The sequence below is a fragment of the Scylla paramamosain genome, chromosome 1 (genome assembly GCF_035594125.1).
Source record: "Scylla paramamosain isolate STU-SP2022 chromosome 1, ASM3559412v1, whole genome shotgun sequence".
NCBI lineage: Eukaryota > Metazoa > Arthropoda > Malacostraca > Decapoda > Portunidae > Scylla > Scylla paramamosain.
The window spans coordinates 16,390,001-16,412,056 of NC_087151.1; the positions used below are offsets into that span (position 1 = coordinate 16,390,001).

At 39.6% G+C, this 22,056-nt stretch overlaps 1 protein-coding gene across 9 annotated transcripts in view; it reads right to left on the minus strand.

Moving 5' to 3' along the window:
- Positions 1-22,056, minus strand: part of LOC135101447 (zinc finger RNA-binding protein-like) — a 141,295-nt gene that overhangs the window by 60,696 nt on the left and 58,543 nt on the right. For all 9 annotated transcript variants that reach the window (XM_064005449.1, XM_064005486.1, XM_064005476.1 and 6 more), the window contains one exon: positions 1,820-1,977. In XM_064005449.1, the coding sequence (XP_063861519.1) occupies positions 1,820-1,977 (158 nt within the window). The remainder of the gene's footprint in view (positions 1-1,819; positions 1,978-22,056) is intronic.

Consider the following 22,056-nt stretch of genomic DNA (forward strand, 5'->3'; position numbering starts at 1 on the left):
AAAGTACTATGTTCAAAATATCTGACTTTAGGCTAAGGGACAAAAAGTATCTTATTTTTTGTATTCTAAGACTGTTTTCAAAGTACGTAGGCCTCTTATGACTGCACACTTGACTGACTGCTCATTCCACTACTGGCAAGTCTGTAAGTTCCATTCTGGAATGACTTACATTTGTCCATTACATTTTGCATTTCTTTTTGCCTCTTTAATCAGGATCCTTTCAATGACATTTTTTGTGTATGGAATTGCTAGAAAAAATACAAAGAGCCATGTCTGAAGGGTAAGGAACCTGACCAAACTTAGGAAGTTGGGTGCTTGACCAAGAAATTCTGGGTCAAATACAAAAAAAGTTCTTCAAACTTGAACCCATTGAAACCTGAACTCACATACTTAACTGCTTTGATTTGCCAGGCTCTCTACTCTCCTACCATGGCTCCATTTGATTTCTGACTCTTCCTCAAGCTGGAGATGCCACTAAAAAGATTCCCAATCTTAAAGCCAAGAAGAAATTGCAAAATGTAACAGTGCACCTGCTAAGCATTCTACAACAGGACTTCCAGAAATGATTCCAGCAATGGAAAGACTGATAGGTTAGTGTGAGGCCATAAGGAGCTTGCTTTGAGGAAAATTACTAACATTAGAATCCAAAACATAAGCTGCTTTTGTTACCTAATCTAACGTTGGATACCTTTTGAATAGACCTCGTATGCAAAGACATGATAAAGAAAGAAAACCAAAACAAAGAGTACTAACACAGCTCGCCTGGGCTGTGGCCAGATTGCAATTGGCCACAACAAAATGGTAGAGGATCCATGGCCACCTTTGAAGCACTATGATAGAATAAAAGATCTAAACACTATACTTACATTTATCATTATCCCACATGTTGGTTTCTTGAAGCCAATTTTCACAAAAAAATATGTATGGGAAGGATGAAGAAACAGTTTTCCATCTTAATGGTGACTGTGATGAACCTGACCCAAGTTGTATGTTGTTCTAGCCCCACTCTCAGTCTTGTCCCACTATGCTCAAAAATATTTTAGATCAGGGTGGTCCCGCTTCTTCGACATCTCGGACCACTACAGCACTAAAATATATTAAAATCCTAGTTCCTAGTAGTATTTAATATACAGACATAGAAACTTCATCTATGTTTTTCGTACACAAATTAAATTTATAATACAATCAGTCGTGGGCCACAGACAATCACCAGCAGGTCACTTGTGGCCTGCGAGCCTGTAGTTGGACCACCCTGTTTTAGATGATCAATACTCAAGGAGGAGACAAGTGAGAGTAGACTGTGAGCAATGCTTCTGGTAAAATTCTTGTAATAATTCTCAGCCGCAGCAATAACAGACATACATAGAATGAAAGTGGAACTATAATGGGCATCTGCCCTTCAACTTCCTTCACCCACTTCTATATCCTGGAGGTGGATGTTAATCTTACATTATTCATAATTGCTATATATCTATTCTAAATCTTGTGATAAAATTCACAATGAATGTTAGCATTGCTTGAATGTTGTCTTATAACACAACTACATGCACATCACAGTTTCTAAATGTCATTCATATATGCCTGCAAGTTCAAGTTTATATTGATCACCTCACAAGATACAGTTATAAGTAAAACATTTAGTTGCATGAACAGATGTAATTCATGTTTCCTAATTCTGTATTCTTACCATCTTAAAAATCTTGCACAAAGCATAAATTCACTCAACAAATTTTTTATAATCTTTGGCCAATCTCCTTTTTAATGTTAAGATAGTATCCTGAAGAAAAAAAATAGGTATATACTACAAGAATATATTTACCTGATACAGGAGAGATGGGAGAGAAATGGGGAGAGACACTTTTATCCTTATGAGCTGTGCTATCCTCAGGTGGTGAAGGAGAGTGCTGTGCAGCTGTGTTGTTGATAGTGGAGCTGACAGAACTCCTCAATGATTGTTTTGAAGTTTGCTGGAATACCCTATAAATGATCACAAAAATTTAATTTCATACTGCTACATTCAATAAATATCAATTTAAGTACCACTATGAACATAAGATGAAAACAAGGAAAAAAATAAAAGTGCAAATTATGTAATGATTTAATAAGTAGCAGAGCAATAATTGTTTCCTGCTACATGTCTCATACTAATTTTAGATTAACTTATTCATAGACCTTTTTTCATTCCCTCTCTCAATACAGAATTTTCATTCACCTGTTTTTTTCATAAAAGAAGATATGATCCATGCAAGATGAAATCAAAGAGAAAAAAGCCTATATAACAAAAAACAAAACAAGCAAAATAGAAGACCCGTAAATATGTGCAACTGGGCCTTCTTAGCAATCTGTAAAATAGTTATATACTAGGATAGTATACTTAGTATATCATATGCCTGTAAAAGTTGTAGACAGCAGCCTGCTATAGTTAACTCATGAATCTATGCTGAAATCAGGTGTCTACCAGAGCCTAAGTCCACAAATTTTGTGCTCTATTTCATATTTACCAGTTTAGTTAGGTTTTAGTTAGGTTAGTTAAGTTTACTTAGGTTGGATAAGGTTTAATTTGGTTAAGATGCTAGCAGTAACAGCAAGAACAAGATCATGGTGGCCATCGCAACAACAAGAACAGGAACAACAGAAGGCAGCTCCCTATTTATTTTTGTTGGTAAGAAGTGGTATTTGGCTCTAATTTAACTTTTCCCATGTAAAAACTCTGCTTTCCCATCAGGTCCTCAACAATGTAAGGGTAGGAACTGAAAAAATAGGAAATTGGGCTGTGTAACTCTTAATATTTACTATGTTTTGTCCTTAGAATTTTTTTGCACCCAAAAACTCTGCTTTCTTGCTAGGTCCCCAAGCTTGTTGGGGTTAGGAAGAGAGATATAGATGAAAGAGATGAAGGCCCTATTCTGTATTTTTACTGAAAAACCTTTAGCTCTTTTCTTGTCATCAGAAAAATTTCAAGTTTTTGGAAGGGAAATTTTCCAAGTCACCTTCATCCCTTCAAGGATTCTTTGCTATAAAGTAGAAATACTGATGCATGATTAAAACATTATTCACTGTTTCATCTCTTTTTGCTTGCTCTTCCCTTTTAATCTGCATGGTTTCAAGAAAAAGAGTAACAAGATAAATACATTAAATTTGTCACTCTTTTGAGACTACTTTGCATAGACAGGTTATAGTGGGATGGAATTTACCTTAAAGGGGAGATGGACCTATAGCTCAGCAAAGCACCTAACTGTGAACAGGCCTGAGACTTTTATAGGAACTTAGCTGGAATCTTGGATGGAATGTCCACCTGTAATAGTGGTAGACTGGGTGGGAACAGAGTGACTGTCTTACTTATCAGGGGTGTAACTAATACTGACCCTTGAGGATAAATGAGTGTGCTGCATTCAGAGCAGGCTCATAAAAGCTTGGTTCCAGAAGTTTGGACTGTCTGATTCTGTGAGTGGTTGTGCCCGAGGAGATTTTTATGTTTGCCACCCTTACTAACCCATCCTGGTAAAATGCCTGTCCCTCATACAGGCATTTTACCAAGTTTCCACTTGGACTGCAGCCCATCGTCATGAATAAGAATGACATCCCTGGCATGTGGCCAAATTGTGCCTTCTTTGGCAATTATACACCTATGGGATTCCCTCAAAGATAAAAGATATTCTGAAACCTACTTTTCTACAAGCCATTTAATAATCAATTTATATAATTAACTCTTTCCTTTAAATTTTGTGTGGAACCATAGGATGGATCAGATATTTCTTCAAGTGAATGTTGATTGGGGAAGGATATTAATCTCTTACCTCTTAATAACTGTTATGGTTATGGCACTGAGTTGATTGACATCACTGCTTAAAGAAGTTAAGGGTCTTTCATTTATAGTGAATTCTAGTTCTAAGATGATAATGTGTAGTTCATTAAATGTGGCTAATGCTTCGCCAAGTACTTTTCTTAATCCAGCCTTTAGTGTTACTATTAACCTCTCCCATATAGCACCAAACCATGGGGCTTGAGCTGGGATGAATTTCTACTCACAGTTAATTGATGTTGGATGATTATTTACCTAAGGTTTTTGCATAATTTCTTTGAGAAGTAATTGACTGAGGTAACAAAGATTGTTGCATTATGCCTTAATATAATTTTTAGTAAATCTTGTCTACTTGTAAATCCTCTGAAGGCATTTTAGGTCAGGCACCAATTCTAGATGGATAACTCTGGTTGTGGAACAGGTGAATCAGGGTTGGCATTAACACCTCCCTCTCCCCCCTCCCACAAAAAAAAAAAAAAAAAAAAAAAAAAAAAAAAAAAAAAAAAAAAAAAATACATATCAAAATTTATTTTTATATCATATTGATAAAGTTTATATATGTACATATACATAAAAAATGTAAAAGTAGTCAAACCTGACCTGTTCACTTCCTATACAGTACAAGTTAACACAGGCTTTGTTCAACTGGACCAACCTATATCAGCATGACCTAAACAAGTGTCTGTTCTTCATTAATAAAAAGTGTCAAAATCTTTCAAGATCTAACTCTCCTCATGACTTCTGGCACCTAGCCAAAAACATCTCCAATAACTTTGCTTCTTCATCTTCCTCCTTTATTTCAACCTGATGGCACCACTGCCATCTCATCTATTTCTAAAGCTGAACTCTGCTCAAACCTTTGCTAAAATCTCTACCTTGGATGATTCAGGGCTTGTTCCTCCCTCTCCTCCACTGTTTGACTATTTCATGCTACCCATTAAAAACCTTTGCAGTGATGTTTTCCATGCACTCACTGGTCTAAACCCTTGGAAGGCTTATGGACCTGATGGGGTCCCTCCTATTGTTCTCTGAAACTGTGTCTCTGGGCTTGCATCTTGCCTAGTCAAACTCTTTCAACTCTGTCAACATCTACATTTCCTTCTTGCTGGAAGTTTGCCTACATTCAGCTTGTTCCTAAAAAGGGTGACAATTGTAGTCCCTCAAACCACCATCTTATTGCTTTAATTTCCTGCCTGTTTTGAATCTATTCTCAACAGGAAAATTCTTAAGCATCTATCACTTCAAAACCTTCTATCTGATCGTCAGTATGGGTTCCGTCAAGGCCGCTCTACTGTCGATCTTTTGGCTTTCCTTACATAGTCTTGGTCATAATCTTTTAGAAATTTTGGTGAAACTTTTGCTGTTGCCTTAGACATATCAAAAGCATCTGATAGAGTCTGGCACAAAGGTTTGATTTCCAAACTGTCTTCCTATGGCTTCTATCCTTCTCTCTATAACTTCATATCAAGTTTCCTTTCTGACCATTCTTTTGTTGCTGTGATAGATGGTCACTATTCTTATCTTAAATCTACTAACAGTGGTGTTCCTCAAGGTTCTGTCCTGTCACCTACTCTCTTCCTGTTATTCATCAATAATCTTCTAAACCAAACTTCTTGTCCTATCCACTCCTACACTGATAATACTACCCTGCACTTTTCCACATCTTTTCGTAGATGTCCAACACTTCAGGAAGGCAAAGAAGCCACAGACTGCCTGACTTTTGATCTCTCTAAAATTTCTGACTGGGGCAGAGCAAACTTAGTATTGTTCAATGCCTCAAAACTCAATTCCTCCATCTATCAACTCAACACAACGTTCCAGACAACTATCCCCTCTTCTTCAACGACACTCGACAGTCCCCCTCTTCTATAATGAATATCCTCTGTCTGTCCTTTACCTATAATCTAAACTGGAAACTTCACATCCCATATCTAGCTAAATCAGCTTCTGTGAAATTAGGTGTTCTGAGTAGTCTCTGCCAGTTTTTCTCATCCCTCCAGCTGTTAACTCCGTATAGGGACCTTATCTGTCCATATATGGAGTATGGGTCCCACTCATACCGCTCTTTTAGACATGGTGGAATCAAAAGCTTTTTATCTTATCTACTCCTTTCCTATAACTGACTGTCTTCAGCCTCTCTTTCATCATCACAATGTTGCATCTCTTGCTATCTTCTACTGCTATTTTCATGCCAACTGCTCTTCTGATCTTACTAACTGCATGCCTCTCCTTCCATGGCCTTGCTGCACAAGACTTTCTTCTTTCTTTTACACCTATTCTGTCCACCTTTCTAATGCAGAAGTTAACCAGCATTCTCAATCATTCATTCCTTTCTCTGGTAAACTCTGGAACTCCCTGCCAGCTTCTGTATTTCCACCTTCCTATGATTTGAACTCTTTCAAGAGGGGGGTTTCAAGACACTTATCCTGTAATTTCTGCTTTTGATTCTATTGGGGGACCAGCACCTCAGTGGACCTTTTTTCTTTTTATATTTTTGTTGCTTTTGGTTGGTTCCCCTCCTACATGAAGAGAAGGAGAAAAAAATCAGATCTTTTGTTTCACTATAATTACTTTTTATTTGCTTATTTAAACTGATATGAAGAATAAACAAAAAAAAAAATAGAAATAAAAAAATAAAACCCAAAAAACCCAATAAACCCTCCTCCCCCCAAAAAAAATCTCAAAAACCCAGTTTTTTTTTTTAAACTCAGGTTTTTTCTAACCCTGAGGTAAATAGAACAATATATACCCTTGTAACTGGACTAGTTACCCTTGACCTTAAGGGCACCAGTAAAATCCACTCCTGTGACACTGAAAGATTAATTTATATTAGTTCTGAATTGTGGGAGAGGTAGTGCATCAACTGGAGAATAAGGTTTATCTTGATATTTCTGACATATTTTTTATTTTCTTAGAGCTTCCTTCACAATCTGCCTCATATAGGCTACTATAAAGTTAGTGTTATAATGGTGATTTAATTTGTGACATCTTTGTATTAGTAGCTTGGTTATGTGGTGGTAGCCAGGTAGGAAAATAGAATGTTTGGTTGACTCGGGTATGTTAGCCATCTGTATTCTTCCACCACACTTAATGATGTAATTTTCTAAATATAATCCTAACTGGAGCATTATATTTGAATATGATTACCTATCAACATTTTTCAGAAGCAATGTGTACTTTTTAGAAAATTTTTTTCTTTGTATTAATTCAATTAGTTCTTACTTTGCTGAATTTATTTCTCTCATCCTTATTGTTGGGCAGGTATTGATAGCCAGACCCTTTGACCAAACCTTTAGGTTAGTTTTGTAGTGAAGTACCCATGCTAGTGTTCTTAAACATATATCATATCTGCTGTAACTTTACCATTCCATTAACTTAGGTGGTACTGAGACTGTATTCACAATAATTTCTGTCTCAGCAGGATGAGTAATATTAACTTAACTTGCATTTCTGGCCATTCATTTTTGTGGGGCAGCCAAGAGGGTCCTTGCCACCACAAAGAGAAGTTTAGCTCATCTGTACTTATTCCACTTGTTACAAGATCTGTTGGATTATCTTTAGTTGCCATGTGATTTACCTTTGTGTCACGAATGAGCTGATTTATTTCCTTTACCCTGTTAGCTACATATATGGGTAATATCTTCTGACTCTGTAACCAATATAGAGCAATTTGGCTGTCACATCATAAGTTCATAATTCTAAAGTTAATTATTCCTTTACAGGCTTCATGAATGAAGTTGGCTAACCTAGCAGGTAGGAAGACAGCAGTTAGTTCTAATTTAGGAACAGTGAGGTTTTTTAATGGAGCAACTCTGTTTTCCCTATTATTAAGTTCCCTTAACCATTACAACAAAGGCAGGCACAAACTCCATAGGCCTTATTGCTGGCATCACCGAATATATGTAAATCTGCTTCCTGCTGTGTTGTAACAATTTTGGGGATTTCTATTGCACTTGTTTTACATTCTTAGTTAAGTAATCTGCAATGATCACTGGGTTTGATCCCATGAGGTTTATAGTTTCCACAGGCCTTGTAGGAACATTATACAGTAAAATCACTCTCATCTGGCATTTGAGTATCTGGCAGCTTCAAGTATCCGGCACATTTTTCCCTGAGCCTTAAAATCAATAAAAAATCAATGTGTACTCATAAAATTGATTAAAATTCCCGCACGAGGCGTACTTTGTTCCCTCGCCACAAGAGTGCACTGCTTCGCGCCACCCACAGCCCACTGCACTGTGTTTACTCAGTGACTCAGTCCCGCGTGTGCACTGTTTATCGCCTGACGCCTTCATCATGCCTAAAGTTGTAGAAAAGAGGAAGCGTGTTGTGCTTACACTTAAGCAGCTGATCAGATCAGCTGATCTTTGTTATGGTAAGATGCGTGAGTGTAGGGTGGTGATTGTGGACATAATTTCACTTCTATTCAAGTATCCGGCATATCGGCAGTCCCGTTGATGCCGGATAAGAGGGATTTTACTGTAGATTAAATTAATACAGCAAGCAATATGCCTAGTGGGTCAAACAATTACGATATCATACTTTAGCATCTTTTTGTAATTTTATCAAAACTTTAAAGTCAGTGATTTTAAATGTGTGTGTCTGGTATCCAGATTAAGTTTCATACCTTCACCTAGTCCTGTTTACTAAATATGACATTGTCTAGCTCAAGTTGACTTTGTTACCCATTCTCTGAATATTTTCTGTCCTTACCAATACTGTCTTAGTAAATACTCTTCATGATTATTTGTCCCCTATAGGTTATTATGTTTTGTTCTTAATAGTGTCCTCCTGTTCTTGGAAGTTAGCAAGGGGATGGGCTATGGTGGCATAAAGTAGATACTGAGAACAGGTAGCTCAAAATAAAACTACCTTGAACCTGTAGATGTCAAAGGGGGAACTAATGGATCTCTTGGCCACAAAATCTCAATCAATTTTGTTAAGTTTCATCATTAAGAAGGCTTTTTATATGTCTGATATGAAGACATACTTTTTTATATCTGAATCTTAATAGCTCATAAGCTTGGTCAGGTACTAACCTTGGACCTGTCAGTAAGCAGTAATTTAGGCTTAGTGAATCAGGGGCCTGTTTGGCTGAACAATCATAGACTATTCTTATTGGAGTGGTTATGTGGTCCTTTTTTATCCCATGATGTGGTTAATAGTGAATACTATGGTGGATATTATTATGTGGATACATTCTCTCTATGAAATCCCTACTTATCTGATCAGTAATTACCTTAGAATATTGGTTACAATAATCTGGATTTTTTATATAAGAGGCTTGAAGGGTTCTTAACCTACCTAGTGCTAGGTTGAAATTATTTGGTAGTTGGACCTCACTTTCCTTCCAGGGCAGACAGACACTGTGCTGATTAGTTTGATTATCATATGTGATATAAATGCTAGATGATGTCCTTAGTTTCTTGGGTTATTTCATTAGATAATATCCCATTATGGTCTAATTCTCAGAATTTATTAAGAACTGTCTGACATGGATTGTAATCTGGGTTATTGAATTTTTCTTCTACTGGGCTAAAAAGTGGTTTGAGTACTGAGACTATCTCCATTTGGGTATTACTGTTATCTTTATTTCTAAATATGCCACTTAGGGCATAGCCACATATGCTAAGAAACTATTGTATCCTCTCATAACCAGGATGGACTAAGTCATAGTAGTGATCAGTTCCTATCAATAGAGAAATGTTGATATCTTTTGTGATGTTGGGATTAGTCAACATGCATCCTAGTCTCTCCAATCCAGCTAGATCTTTACTTAGTCCTTTATGAGCCATATAATTTACCTCTGCAGCCTCTAAATGGTATTCTTTTCCCTTATATTTATAAGACACAGAGGCTATATCATATTTCTGACTTGTTTTGCTCTCTGTGAATCCCTGTAGTTTAGGTTTTCTTTAGCAATTATTTAATGTTTTATTAATGGCAAAGAGGACTTGAAAAGTCTTTTGTGAGCACTGACTCAGGAGAGCTCTTAATTTTTACCTCCCTCTCCTATTATAGGCAACATTAGGGTAGGTAATGGTCCTCTTGGGAACTGTCATAGTTAGTGTTATCGTCTCCCTTGCCTTGCTTTCCATTTCTTATTTGTTGTTTTAGGTTCTAGGCAAAGGGCATGGTAGTGTTTTTCTCACAGAATTTACAATTGTTGATGGTGGGATTAGTACAGCCTTTGCTGCCATGTCCAGGATCTAGGCACCCATTACATAATTTTAATTGTTGGGCTCTTTTTACCTTTAGGGATTTCATTAATCTCTTCATATTTGATATCATCTACCATAGCCTTCTGCAGATTAGCATGGTCTAAGAGATTGTACATTTTTCATTGTTGTTATTAATCTTAGTTAATGTATTCTTTATTGTTATTTGCTTGGCTTCTAATTCATACGTATTAGCAGCATGAATGAATGTTTGGAGATCCTTGCTAATGGCAGTGATGCTTGCCTCGAAACCCTCTGATTCTTTTTAGTTTCTTTAGATCCTCCATTTTTCACATTTTTGGGAGGATGGTGAAACAAATCAAAGAATCATATTAATTGTTATCAGCTTCATATTTGTATGGCATAAAGTGCTGAAACCACCACACCATTGCTAGACATATTACACTTGATAGTTATGTATGTGTGGCCTCTGCCATTTTCTGCAGCACACACTAACAACACCCAGAAAACTGGTTTAGAGGCACATATGACAGGCACAAGTAGAGTCACTACAAAGATAAAGTTTGAAGTACCAAAGTGGCTATTTAACATAGGCAGGCTAAGGCCAGGTTATAGATACATGGAATTTACCTTATAGATGGATAGACCTATACCTTAGCTAAGTAACTTGTACATAGGTACTTGGCTGGAATCTTAAGTGAAATGTCCTGTTCACCTGAAGTAGTAGTAGGCTGAGTGGGAACAGAGTGACTGCCTTGCTCGAAATCTGGGCTGTAACTGCTACTGTAACTGGATTCAGAGCAGGCTCATAGTTTGGATCTGTTTGATTCCAGATCCTCACTAGTCAACCCATTCTTTTAAGGTTTTTTGTTAAACGTAAATTGATAACAATGCCCATCACCATTAAATCATTATCCTATTGGAAACATATTTCCAACACTTTATTACTTTTATCTTCTGTGTTCTTGGGAAATCCCCTTCACCCAACCATACACACACACACACACACACACACACACACACACACACACAAAAAAAAAAAAAAAAAAAAAAAAGGCAGAAGTTCAAAGAAACCTGATTGGAATTATAAATTAGATAGCAACACAATTCAAGCATCTGAAAAGGAAAAAGATAATAAGAAAAAGATAATAGTTCCAGCATGCCATCAAAGAAGACCATACAGCAAAAGTCCCAACTTTCGGCATCCAATGTTTTGGAAAATCTTATGTTTCAGTACTTTTACAAAATACTTATATTCTGAAAACTACCTGATCTTTTGGCACTTTCGAAAGGGTGGCAAGTTTAACCCTTTCCTTCCGGCGCTTAAATTATTTTACCGTTTTGTATGACGGCTAAAAATGGTAAACCTAGAAATTGTCAGAAAATTGTTTGAATACTAATAATTATTTTCTCTTTGTTATTCTGAATACAATGATATACTTTGTAGCTCGATGTGACCTCTCAAAGTTGAGTTTATGCCTTATAAAAGATTCCTCCTCCTCCCGCTGTGTGATTCGTCATCCAGAAACAGCCCGGAGAGCGATGACGCTGCACGCACACACTCTCTCTCTCTCTCTCTCTCTCTCTCTCTCTCTCTCTCTCATCTTGGAGGGGAAATTGTACACTTCCAATGAGAGAGAGAGAGAGAGAGAGAGAGAGAGAGAGAGAGAGAGAGAGAGAGAGAGAGAGAGAGAGAGAGAGAGAGAGAGAGAGAGAGAGAGATTTCATCCCTTTTCATATCAAGTTTCAGGCAAATAACATTATCTCTCTCTCTCTCTCTCTCTCTCTCTCTCTCTCTCTCTCTGACAAGTTACCTTCTACCATTTTATTATAAAATCGAAGATAATGAAAAAATTACCATGAAAGAATGATAGGTATCATCTCTCTGTTCGGATAAAACAGGTGGATCCTGTAAATCATTTTCCGAGTCCTCACTAATGTCTTCGCTTTCTTCATCTTCTAAATATTCACTGTCACTGTCTTCAAACTCAGAAGCATTGCTAAATACATATGTTGTGTCCTGCTCCATGGTGAGTTATGATCTGAGATCCTTGGCTCTTATCAGGATGTCTCTTCACACTTATCATGGTGCTTTCCACCCGGCGAGTGCTTTCCACCCGGCGGGTCGCTGGGGTTGCCAAGTGTCGCCCGGAGAAAAGGAAAATACCTTAGTTACCGCTAAATTTCCAGAGCTAGTGACAACACTACATGTGGAAACATGCCAGACACTTCCACTCACACCATCTGACTCGAGAAACCGCGCTTGGACCTCAAAATTGAGGCGCGAAAATTCTTGATTACCGGTATGATCGCCGTCGCTACGGACGCATTTTTGCAATCGTATATATACGATTGCCGGAAGGAAAGGGTTAAAAATGGTACAGGAGTGCTGCAATTAACTGTCGTCATGTGTAGAGTGGTGTATATGAGAATATTTTTAGCATAAACTTGGAATATATGACTTAAATACTAGACTGAGGAGAGGAAAGGAATATTAATGATCCAAATTGTAACAAGCACAGACTAAAAAATTAAGAATGTAAAAATGAATCTATTGTGCTTACATCACCATGTTTGTCTTTCTGGTCTTTGTATGCAGTTGAGGGAAGTATGCTGTGACAAACATTACTCTGGCTTTACAGCACTGTAATTTCCATTTTCCCTTTGCAAAATGGCTGCAATAATTGGACACATTCATTTTCCATCTGCAAGTCTAAGTCTGCAGACAGCATCATAACTGAATGCAAGTTAGTTTGTGTTTTCAGCAAATAAATCAATAAATAGTGGTCTATTTTTTCATCTATTCATCGCTAATACAGCGGATGAAATTCACATCTGATCTTTTGGCATATTTGATGTTTTGGCACCTGTCTAGTCCTGTGCATACTGAAACACAGGACTTTTACTGTATAAATGACAAAGTGACATGCATTACTTGTTGGCAAATATCAGGATAGCATTAAGAAGCATAGATGTGGAAATGATTATGAAAATAATCACAACATTTATAAGACCAACACTGAAATATGCAGCTGTAGTTTGGAATTCACATCTGAAAAAAAAAACACACCGAAAAGATAAAAGACAGTGCAAAGAGCAGCTACAAAATGGGTACCAGACTTGAAAGATCTTACCTATGAAGAAAGGCTTGACAAACTGAAGCTCCCAACACCAGAGAGGAGATACAAAAGCAAGGTGACATGATCATGATGTAGAAATGTATAGAAGGAAAAGAAAAGATTGATATAGATTTTGTGGTGTTACGACAACCAACATTAATAAGACACAGAGTAAGAAATTGTACGAAAAGAGTGAAGAAAGATGTGAGGAAATATCACTTTCCAGACAGAGTAATCAGCCAATGAAATACACTTACTGATGCAGTTCTATGTGCAAGGAGAATTCATAGCTTTAAAGACAATGGGATTTTGAATGGATGTGAAAAATAAATTTTTGGCAGTGCAGAGTGGAAGCCAATGCTTTATGCAAGGGACTTGCATCAATGAATCTGACATAAAAGTCCAGAAAATTGCAACATCTACACGAATGTAATGGCTAACCACAACAAACTCCTGCCAAAAAGAATGTCAAAGCAATGGGAAAAAACAGCAACTGTCTCGTTCAACCCCCACACCTAAACATGTAGTGTTCAATGTCAGAAAAATATCATGTAAAGCCAATGGGAGTTTTCGGAACTAAACCACTAGATGTCGCTGCTGCTCATCTAACCGTAGGAAAGAGAGCAAAAATACTGTTGTAGTAAATCCCAGGTGTGTAAAGATGCATTGAACATTGATCATCATGATACTATTGAAATGACGTATCGACTTTTCAATATCCGGTATAGATAATATTGAGAGAATGTGGTGAAATTGATTTTTTTTTGGTGTGATTATTGAGTAAACTGCTAGCATTATCTTATATAAAGCATATTACAAGTATAGAAATTATTGATTTGGACAATGAAAAAAATAAAAAATCACACTACTATATAGTATGACACAACCTACTCCGTAACATCGTGATATATGGCTCTAGTTTTTTTTGAGGGGATTTTAGCATCCCTCTCACGAAGCAAGCGACAAGGCAAAGTAATCGAGAACCAAAACAAACATCTCTCAGGCGATCCTTGAGTGACGGGAGAGGAGTACAGGAAACTTTTTCACCAGTTTTGTAGTGGAGATGGGCACCGCAGCAACATTCAACTTCTTGTCCAACAACGTGTTTCTTAAGTTCAACCAACGTGGCCGAGTCAGGTGTTTGTTTTGGTTAAAGATACAGCATTACTATTGCCAGGACACTCGAGTTGCCAATTTTTTTATTAAAATTGCTGTTTCCATAAACTAGGAAGATCTATGTAATTTGGACTTTTGACTGTCACAGACATGTTGCCTTTATGTTTACTGTCGTCTAGATTAAGATCTTTCCAATCAAGAGTGTATTCATTTGGAAATCTTAAGATGACCAAATAAATCTAAATGCCGATACATTTATATACATTTGTTCATGAAAAGAGTTTGATTTTACTTGTGTTACTACTTAGAAGGGATTACATAGAAAAATATATTATATAAGCCCATTACATCTTCATGTAAATAGAATAACACTGTAGGTATATCTGATATTGTTTGTATGTGAGAGAAGAATTTGTGTCTGTGCTGCCACCTGGTGACAACCACTAGTTCTGAAAACTCCCCAGTGGGGTCTGAATGGAACAGGGGGTAAAAAAACTATGGGTGGGCCCAAGATATTGGCATCCATTCAGTGCCACCAAAAATAAATTTTTCATTTCCATTCAAAATTCCATTTTGGTGGCCACTTCGTGGATGTCAATGCTGCTTCCCATGTGGAGGTGGTCTAGGAAGACACCAACCTGGGACACATATTTGTCCAATGAGAAAACAGAAGATCCACAGCTGTTCAGCAAGAGGGAAAGATGTATTTGCTCAGGGAAGGACAAACTGTGACATAAATGGAGGCAGGATGTCCCCAAGAAGCAAACAGTGAGTAAAACCAACCCCATGGGGAAACCACAAGAACATCCCCCAACAAGACCAATGAAAATCACACTTATGCCCCCAACACAAGGCCATGGGTTAAATAAGCTACAGACAACCAAACCCAGAATCTCAAATGAAAGAAATGGTTAGGCAGGAGAGCCTGAGCCCATTGCAACACAGGGCATATCAGTGACTTGAGTCAAGAAGTGGTGATGGACAAAATTGTGAGCCGAGCTCCAGTGACCTCTTAAATGAGTCGCCTCCAGGGAAAGGGAATGAAGAAAAAGCAGAGAAGCTGCCATTTTCTAGACATCCTGACCTCTGGGGCAATTTTCTGGGTCTGCACAGCTGATAACATTGCACAAGACCTGTGCGATGTGGGCACTGGAACAGGGGTGGTGAAAGTCAGGTCAGACAAAGAGGTGGTCTAAAGAAGAACCTGCGGAAACTAGAAGATACTGGTGAAGAGTAGAGACAGGACACAGAGGATGATACACCCTGCCTTGAAACCAAACCAGAATAATGAAGGGAAGGTGATGATCTTCCCATTTCTTCTTGGCCAGAAAGGAAGGGACTGGAGCCAACGAAACCTGAATTTCACCAGAAGCAAAGACAGTCCAAGCAGGACAATGAGACAAGGCACGTAATTGTGAAGCATGCAGCCCTAAAGCCAAGGCATCCAAAAAACAGAGTTTTCTGAAAAATTAGATACAGTGAGGAAAACAGAGGAGGAACCAAAGAGTCCAGAACCTTAGAGAGGGACCAGAAAGGACGAGACTGGCGGAGAGCAGGATGGTGAAGAAAGAAACTGTGGAGCATCCAGTTCAGTCCAGCCAGAGAGGATCCAGTGGTGCCACAGTCATAAAGAAGTGGAGCCTTCATAGCAGTGATGTGGGTATGAATAGTAGCAGCGAAATGGCCTTCCTCATGAAACAAGAAACCAAGAAACTGGAATATCATGTCTGGAGAAAGCTCCTGAATATCTCTGTTGTGCAAGAAAGACTGGAAAGCTTTCCAGCAAGACTGGTACTGCTGAATACAAGAGTCAGAATGACTGAGGAAAACTGACAAGGTAGAGCCCACCAATGGAGGAGGAGTAGAGATCTGGGAAACTTTAAAACTTTATCTCAATGGGCAATGGGAAACCAGTGATTTCTTTCCAGGGAAAGTTTCCTGAACCTCAGCTGTCCTAGAGATACCACATCTGCTGCAAAGTTGAGGGAACCCAAGAGGCTGTTCCACAATCACCTGGTGAATGCTCGGTGAAGCTTCTGCAGCAGATGGACCTGGCTGCATGCACACATTCCCACTGCATACCAAGCCAAGAGCCAGGACTGGGAGGGAGAAAGATGGGCCTTGGAGAAGTTGACCAAGAATCCCATTTCCTGACAAGCATGGAAAGCAATGTCCAGGTCTCATTGTGCGTCATCAAGGCACATGAGGGTTGACACCCCTCAACTAGCAAGATGCATAGACATGACCTTGGTGAGCTTTGTGAAGACCCTGTCTGGGATGTTAAGACCAAAGGGCATGACCTTGAACTGAAAGACAAGAAAGTTGACCTGAATCTTCGGGAACTTGTGGAACCGAGGGTGGATGGCCACATGCCAATATGCACTCTCCAGGATGGGAGACCACCCATGCATCTGGAGCCAATGCCAGCTGAACTTGCTGAAGAGAGAGCATCTGGAAGCAATAAGTCTGGATACTTTGACTTAGCCTGCTCAGGTCATTGACTAGCTGTAGCTTGTTGGAGTCCCTTTTGGGAACCACAAAGGTGTGGGATAGGAATGTGGGGTCGAATATCTTCTCCACAACATCCTGCTCCCACAGCTCAAATAGATGTTGAACTAAAGCAAGAGCGAGGACGGACAGAGCAGCAGATGGGAGAATGGTGGCTGGCCACCCAAGGCCAAGAGAGACCCAAGCAGACAACCCTGGCCACCCACCTGGAAAGGAGACCAAGCCTGTGGAAGTCAAGAGTGCTGGTTCCTGTCAGGCTGGGAAAGTGACTCGAAGGGCTGCAGAAGATGAGCTGACTGGCGCGACAAGACCTGGGAAGTTGCCAAGTGGGAAAGAGACCACAATGGCTGTCCCCTCATAGTGTGAGGAACAGAAGAGCTCCTTGTTGAACCTAGAGCGTGCAGCCTACAAAAGGTCTCAAGCATAACCTGCATCCAAGAGAGCTGGCAAGAAGTGATAGGCAGCTAACAAAACTATTGAACTGCAGGGGCCACTTCCTATATCACAGCTTTGTGACACTGGAGTATAACAGAAAAGCTCCCAAAATGGAGGAGACCATAGATGGCCATAGAGCTTGCACAGCTGCAGAATCCAAGGTAGCAATGTTGTGACAGGCAGATGGAGTGTCCAAAGCTAAGGAGAACACAGAGGGAGCAGCCCAGAACTAAAGCCGTCTTCTAGATCCAGAACATGATGGAAATCCCCAAGAAGATTGACAAACTTCTTCCCTTGGCCTGCACATCTTCTGTCAGCAGAGCATGATGAGGAAGGAGATAGACAGGATAACAGGAGCTAATGACAGTGGCAGAGGAAGAAAACCTCCCAGCTGAGCCCACAGGTTGTCTCCTTCTGTAATCACTGAGGCTGAAGCACCTGGGGCAGAAGGAAAATGGCAGGAGGAAGATCTGGAAGAAGCCAACTTGTCCCAACAGGAAATGAGAAGCTGAACCAGAGTGTCTGCACCCATATCCGCCACTAAAGAAAGCGACAAAAGGTTTTGGGGTTGCACAGTTGTAAAAAGTAAAGGTGAGAGGAAGGAGGTAACTGGGCTAGGAACACCAAATCAGCAGCCACCCTAGAAACATATATTACCAGTAGTGTTCCTCAGGGTTCTGTTCTGTTGCCCACTCTCTTCCTATTATTCATCAATTATCTCATAAACCAAACTTCTTGTCCTATCTATTACTTCACTGATGATATTATCCTACATTTTTCTACATCTTTTTGTAGGTGTCCAACCCTTCAAGAAGTCAACAGTTCACACAGGGAAGCCACAGAAGGCCTGGCTTCTGCTCTTTCTAAAATTTCTGATTGGGGCAGAGCAAACTTAGTATTGTTGTTCAATGCCTCAAAGACTAAATTCCTCCATCTATCAACTCAACACAACCTTCCAGATAACTATCCCCTCTTCTTCAGTGACACTCAACTGTCCCCCTCTTCTACACTGAACATCCTCAGTCTACCCTTTATTTATAATCTAAACTGGAAACTTCAGTTGGGCCTTCTATCACCTAAATCTCATGTGCCTTATATTTCTGCCTGGAATCATGCCAAGTATGTTCTCCAACTAGTCAAAAACTCCTTCATTAATAGAAAATGTCAAAATCTTTCAAGATCTAACTCCCCTCGTGACTTCCGGCACCTAGCCAAAAACACCTTCAATAACTTTGCTTCTTCATCTTCCTTTTATTTCAACCTGATGGCACCAATGCCATCTCATCTATTTTTAAAGCTGAACTCTTTGCTTAAACCTTTGTTAAAAACTCTATCTTGTATGATTCAGGGCTTGTTCTTCCCTCATCTCCACCATCTGACTACTTCATGCTACCCAATAAAATCCTTTGCAATGATGTTTTCCATGCCCTCACTGGCCTAAACCCTCAAAAGGCTTACAGACCTGATGGGGTCCCTCCTATTGTTCTCCATAACTGCACCTCAGTGCTTGCACCTTGCTTAGTAAAACTCTTTCAACTCTGTCTATCAACATCTACCTTTCCTTCTTGCTGGAAGTTTACCTACATTCAGTCCTAAAAAGGTAACTGTTCTGATCCCTCAAACTAACATCCAAATGCTTTAATTTCCTGCCTACTAAAATGTTCTAATCTCTCAAACTATTGTTCAATTGCTTTAATTTCCTGCCTATCTAAAGTTTTTGAGTCTATCCTCAACAGGAAGATTCTTAAACATCTATCACTTCACAACCTTCTATCTGATTGCCAGTATGGGTTCTGTCAAGGCCGTTCTACTGGTGATCTTCTGGCTTTCCTTACTGAGTCATGGTCATCCTCTTTTAGAGATTTTGGTGAAACTTTTGCTGTTGCCTTAGACATACCAAAAACTTTTGATAGAGTCTGGCACAAAGCTTTGATTTCCAAATTACCTTCCTATGGCTTCTATCCTTCTCTCTGCAACTTCATCTCAAGTTTCCTTTCTGACTGTTCTATTGCTGCTGTGGTAGACAGTTCTTCTAAATCTATTAACAGTGGTGTTCCTCAGGGTTCAGTCCTGTCACCCACTCTCTTCCTATTATTCATCAATGATCTTCTAAACATAACTTCTTGTCCTATCCACTCCTATGCTGATGTACTTTTCCACATCTTTTCAATGATGCTCCAACCCTTCAGGAAGTAAACAGTTCATGCAGGGATGCCACAGAATGCCTGACTGTTGATCTTTCTAAAATTTCTGATTAGGGCAGAGCAAACTAAGTGTTATTCATTGCCTCAAAAACTCAATTCCTTCATCTGTCAACTAGACACAACCTTCCAGACAACTATCCCCTCTTCTTCAGTGACACTCAACTGTCCCCTGCTTCTACACTGAACATCCTCAGTATGTCCTTCTGTCCTTTACTTATAATCTAAGGTGAAAACTTCACATCTCAACTCTAGCTAAAACAGCTTCTATGAAGTTAGGCATTCTGAGTCATCTCTGCCAGTTTTCCTAACTCCACCAACTGCTGACTCTGTACAGGGGCCTTATCTATATGGAGTATGCTTCACATGTATAGGGAGGGGGTTCCACTTGTACTGCTCTTTTAGATAGGGTGGAATCAAAAGTTTTTTGTCTTATTAATTTAACTCTTCTGCTCTAACTGACTGCCTTCAGCCTCTTTCTCATCATCACAATGTTGCATCTCTTGCTATCTTCTACCTCTATTTTCATGCTAACTGCTATTCTGATCTTGCTAACTGCATACCTCCTCTCCTGCAGTCTTGCTGCACAAGACTTTCTTCTTTCCCTGGTAAACTCTGGAACTCCCTGCCTGCTTCTGTATTTCCACCTTCCTATGCTTTGAACTCTTTCAAGAGGTAGGTTTCAAGACACTTATCCTGTAATACTTGATTTATGCTTTCAATTCTGTATGGGGACTGGCACCTCAGTGGGCCTTTTTTATGCCGCAATTATGTTATCCTGGTGCCCCTCCTACAAAAAACCCATCTCTAGCTAAAAGAGCTTCTATGAAGTTAGGCACTCTGAGGTGTCTGCCAGTTTTTCTCACCTCTGCAGCTGCTAACTCTGTACTGGGATGTTATCCATCCATGTATGGAATATGCTTCACATGTATGGGGGTTCTACTCAATACTGCTATTTTAGACAGGGTGGAATGAAAACTTTTTGTCCTGTCAATTCCTCTCCTCTATCTGACTGTCTTCGGTCTCTTTCTCATCACCACAATGTTGCATCTCTTGCTATCTTCTACCACTATTTTCACACTAACTGCTCTTCTGGTCTTGCTAACTGCATGCTTCCCCTCCTCCCCTGGCCTTGCTACACAAGGCTCTTCTTTCTCTCATTTCTATTCTGTCCACCTCCCTAATGCAAGAATTAACCAGCACTCTCAATCATTCATCCCTTTCTCTGGTAAACTCTGGAACTCCCAACCAGTTTCTGTATTTCCTCCTTCCTATGACTTCAGCTCTTTCAAGAGATAGGTTTCAAGACATTTATCCTTCAATTTTCAATGATTCTCTTGACATCTCTTATGGGACTAGCACCTCAATGGGATTTTTTTCTTTTTGTTTCCCTTGGCCTCTTACATAAAAAAAAAAAAAAAAAAAAAAAAAAAAAAAAGTGCCAGAGGGAGATGCCAAAGGCAAGACCTAAGCAGCAGGAGGGATGGGCAGAGACTCCTGGAGGGGAGCAGGTGAAGAGGCAACAAGAGTGATGGCAGAGTGTGGAGGAGAGGGAGACTGGACACCAAGGGGTTTGGGGTTGGAGCTTGTTGACTGCAACTGTTCACAGGGGGAAGCTAGCAGGACTCCACCACAAGCCTCCCTACTGGGAGTGTCAGGCCCAACATCCTCCAAGAACCCAAGAAAGGACTGAGAGGAATGCCTGGACAATATATTGCTCAAAGGGGGAAAAGCAAAAGACTGAAATAAAAACTGAGAAGAAACATAATATGTCAACATGACAGAAGTTGGTAAACCACATGGGAGGAGAGGTACCAGAAGAAATCCTGTGCATGTGCTTTGGAATCATTGCTCTCATCCTCTTGCAACCAGAAAGGGGAAAGGGGCACTGCCTTGAGAATAACATCATCTCTCTCATCCTCTTGCAACCAGAAAGGGGAAAGGGGCACTGCCTTGAGAATAACATCACTCTCTATCAGTAGAGACCAGTCAACAGGAAAGACACTGCTGTGAGAGTAGCATCCCTCTCTTCCTTTTGATGAATAGGCAAAATGGGACATTGCTGTGAGAGTGGCATTGCTCCCAACCTCAAGCCCCGTACACACGGAGCATCACGTGTCAGCGACGTGATGCAGTAGTGGTGTTGAAAAATTGACACTAGCATCCAAACGGGCTGCATCACTGCGAATCTCATCCTTGTGTGAGCCATCAGATCTCAGTCATCATTTGGCTTTCACGGGAGAAGTATGTCTGCCGACACTCTACTCTGCGAACAAACTGTACTGTGGAGTATACTCGTAGTTGCTGTGTGTGCAGCTAAAAAAAACTTTTGAAAACTAAACTGGAAGTTGAGGTACGTATGATTTCTCCTTCAGCAAGGAAAAGTAAATCATTAAAGCACCACAGCTTTGGAGTGTATACATCTGTCGTGCCAGCACCAGACTTCTTTGATGCATTGATGGCAGTCATTTCTCTGTGAAACTGTGTTTTCAGTGTATGGAGTTTTTTGGTGATGTCTTCATACCGCACATTACAATTTACAAAAGAAGATAAGTCAGCTTTTAGAGTTTCCATGCTTATACTCTTGATATTTCTCATCTTGTACTCCTTGCACTTGATATTCCAAATGGCTGGGTGCTGCTTTAGCAACTCAATGAAATGTAAGGTAATACACTTTGTCCATTAGAACGGCTTTG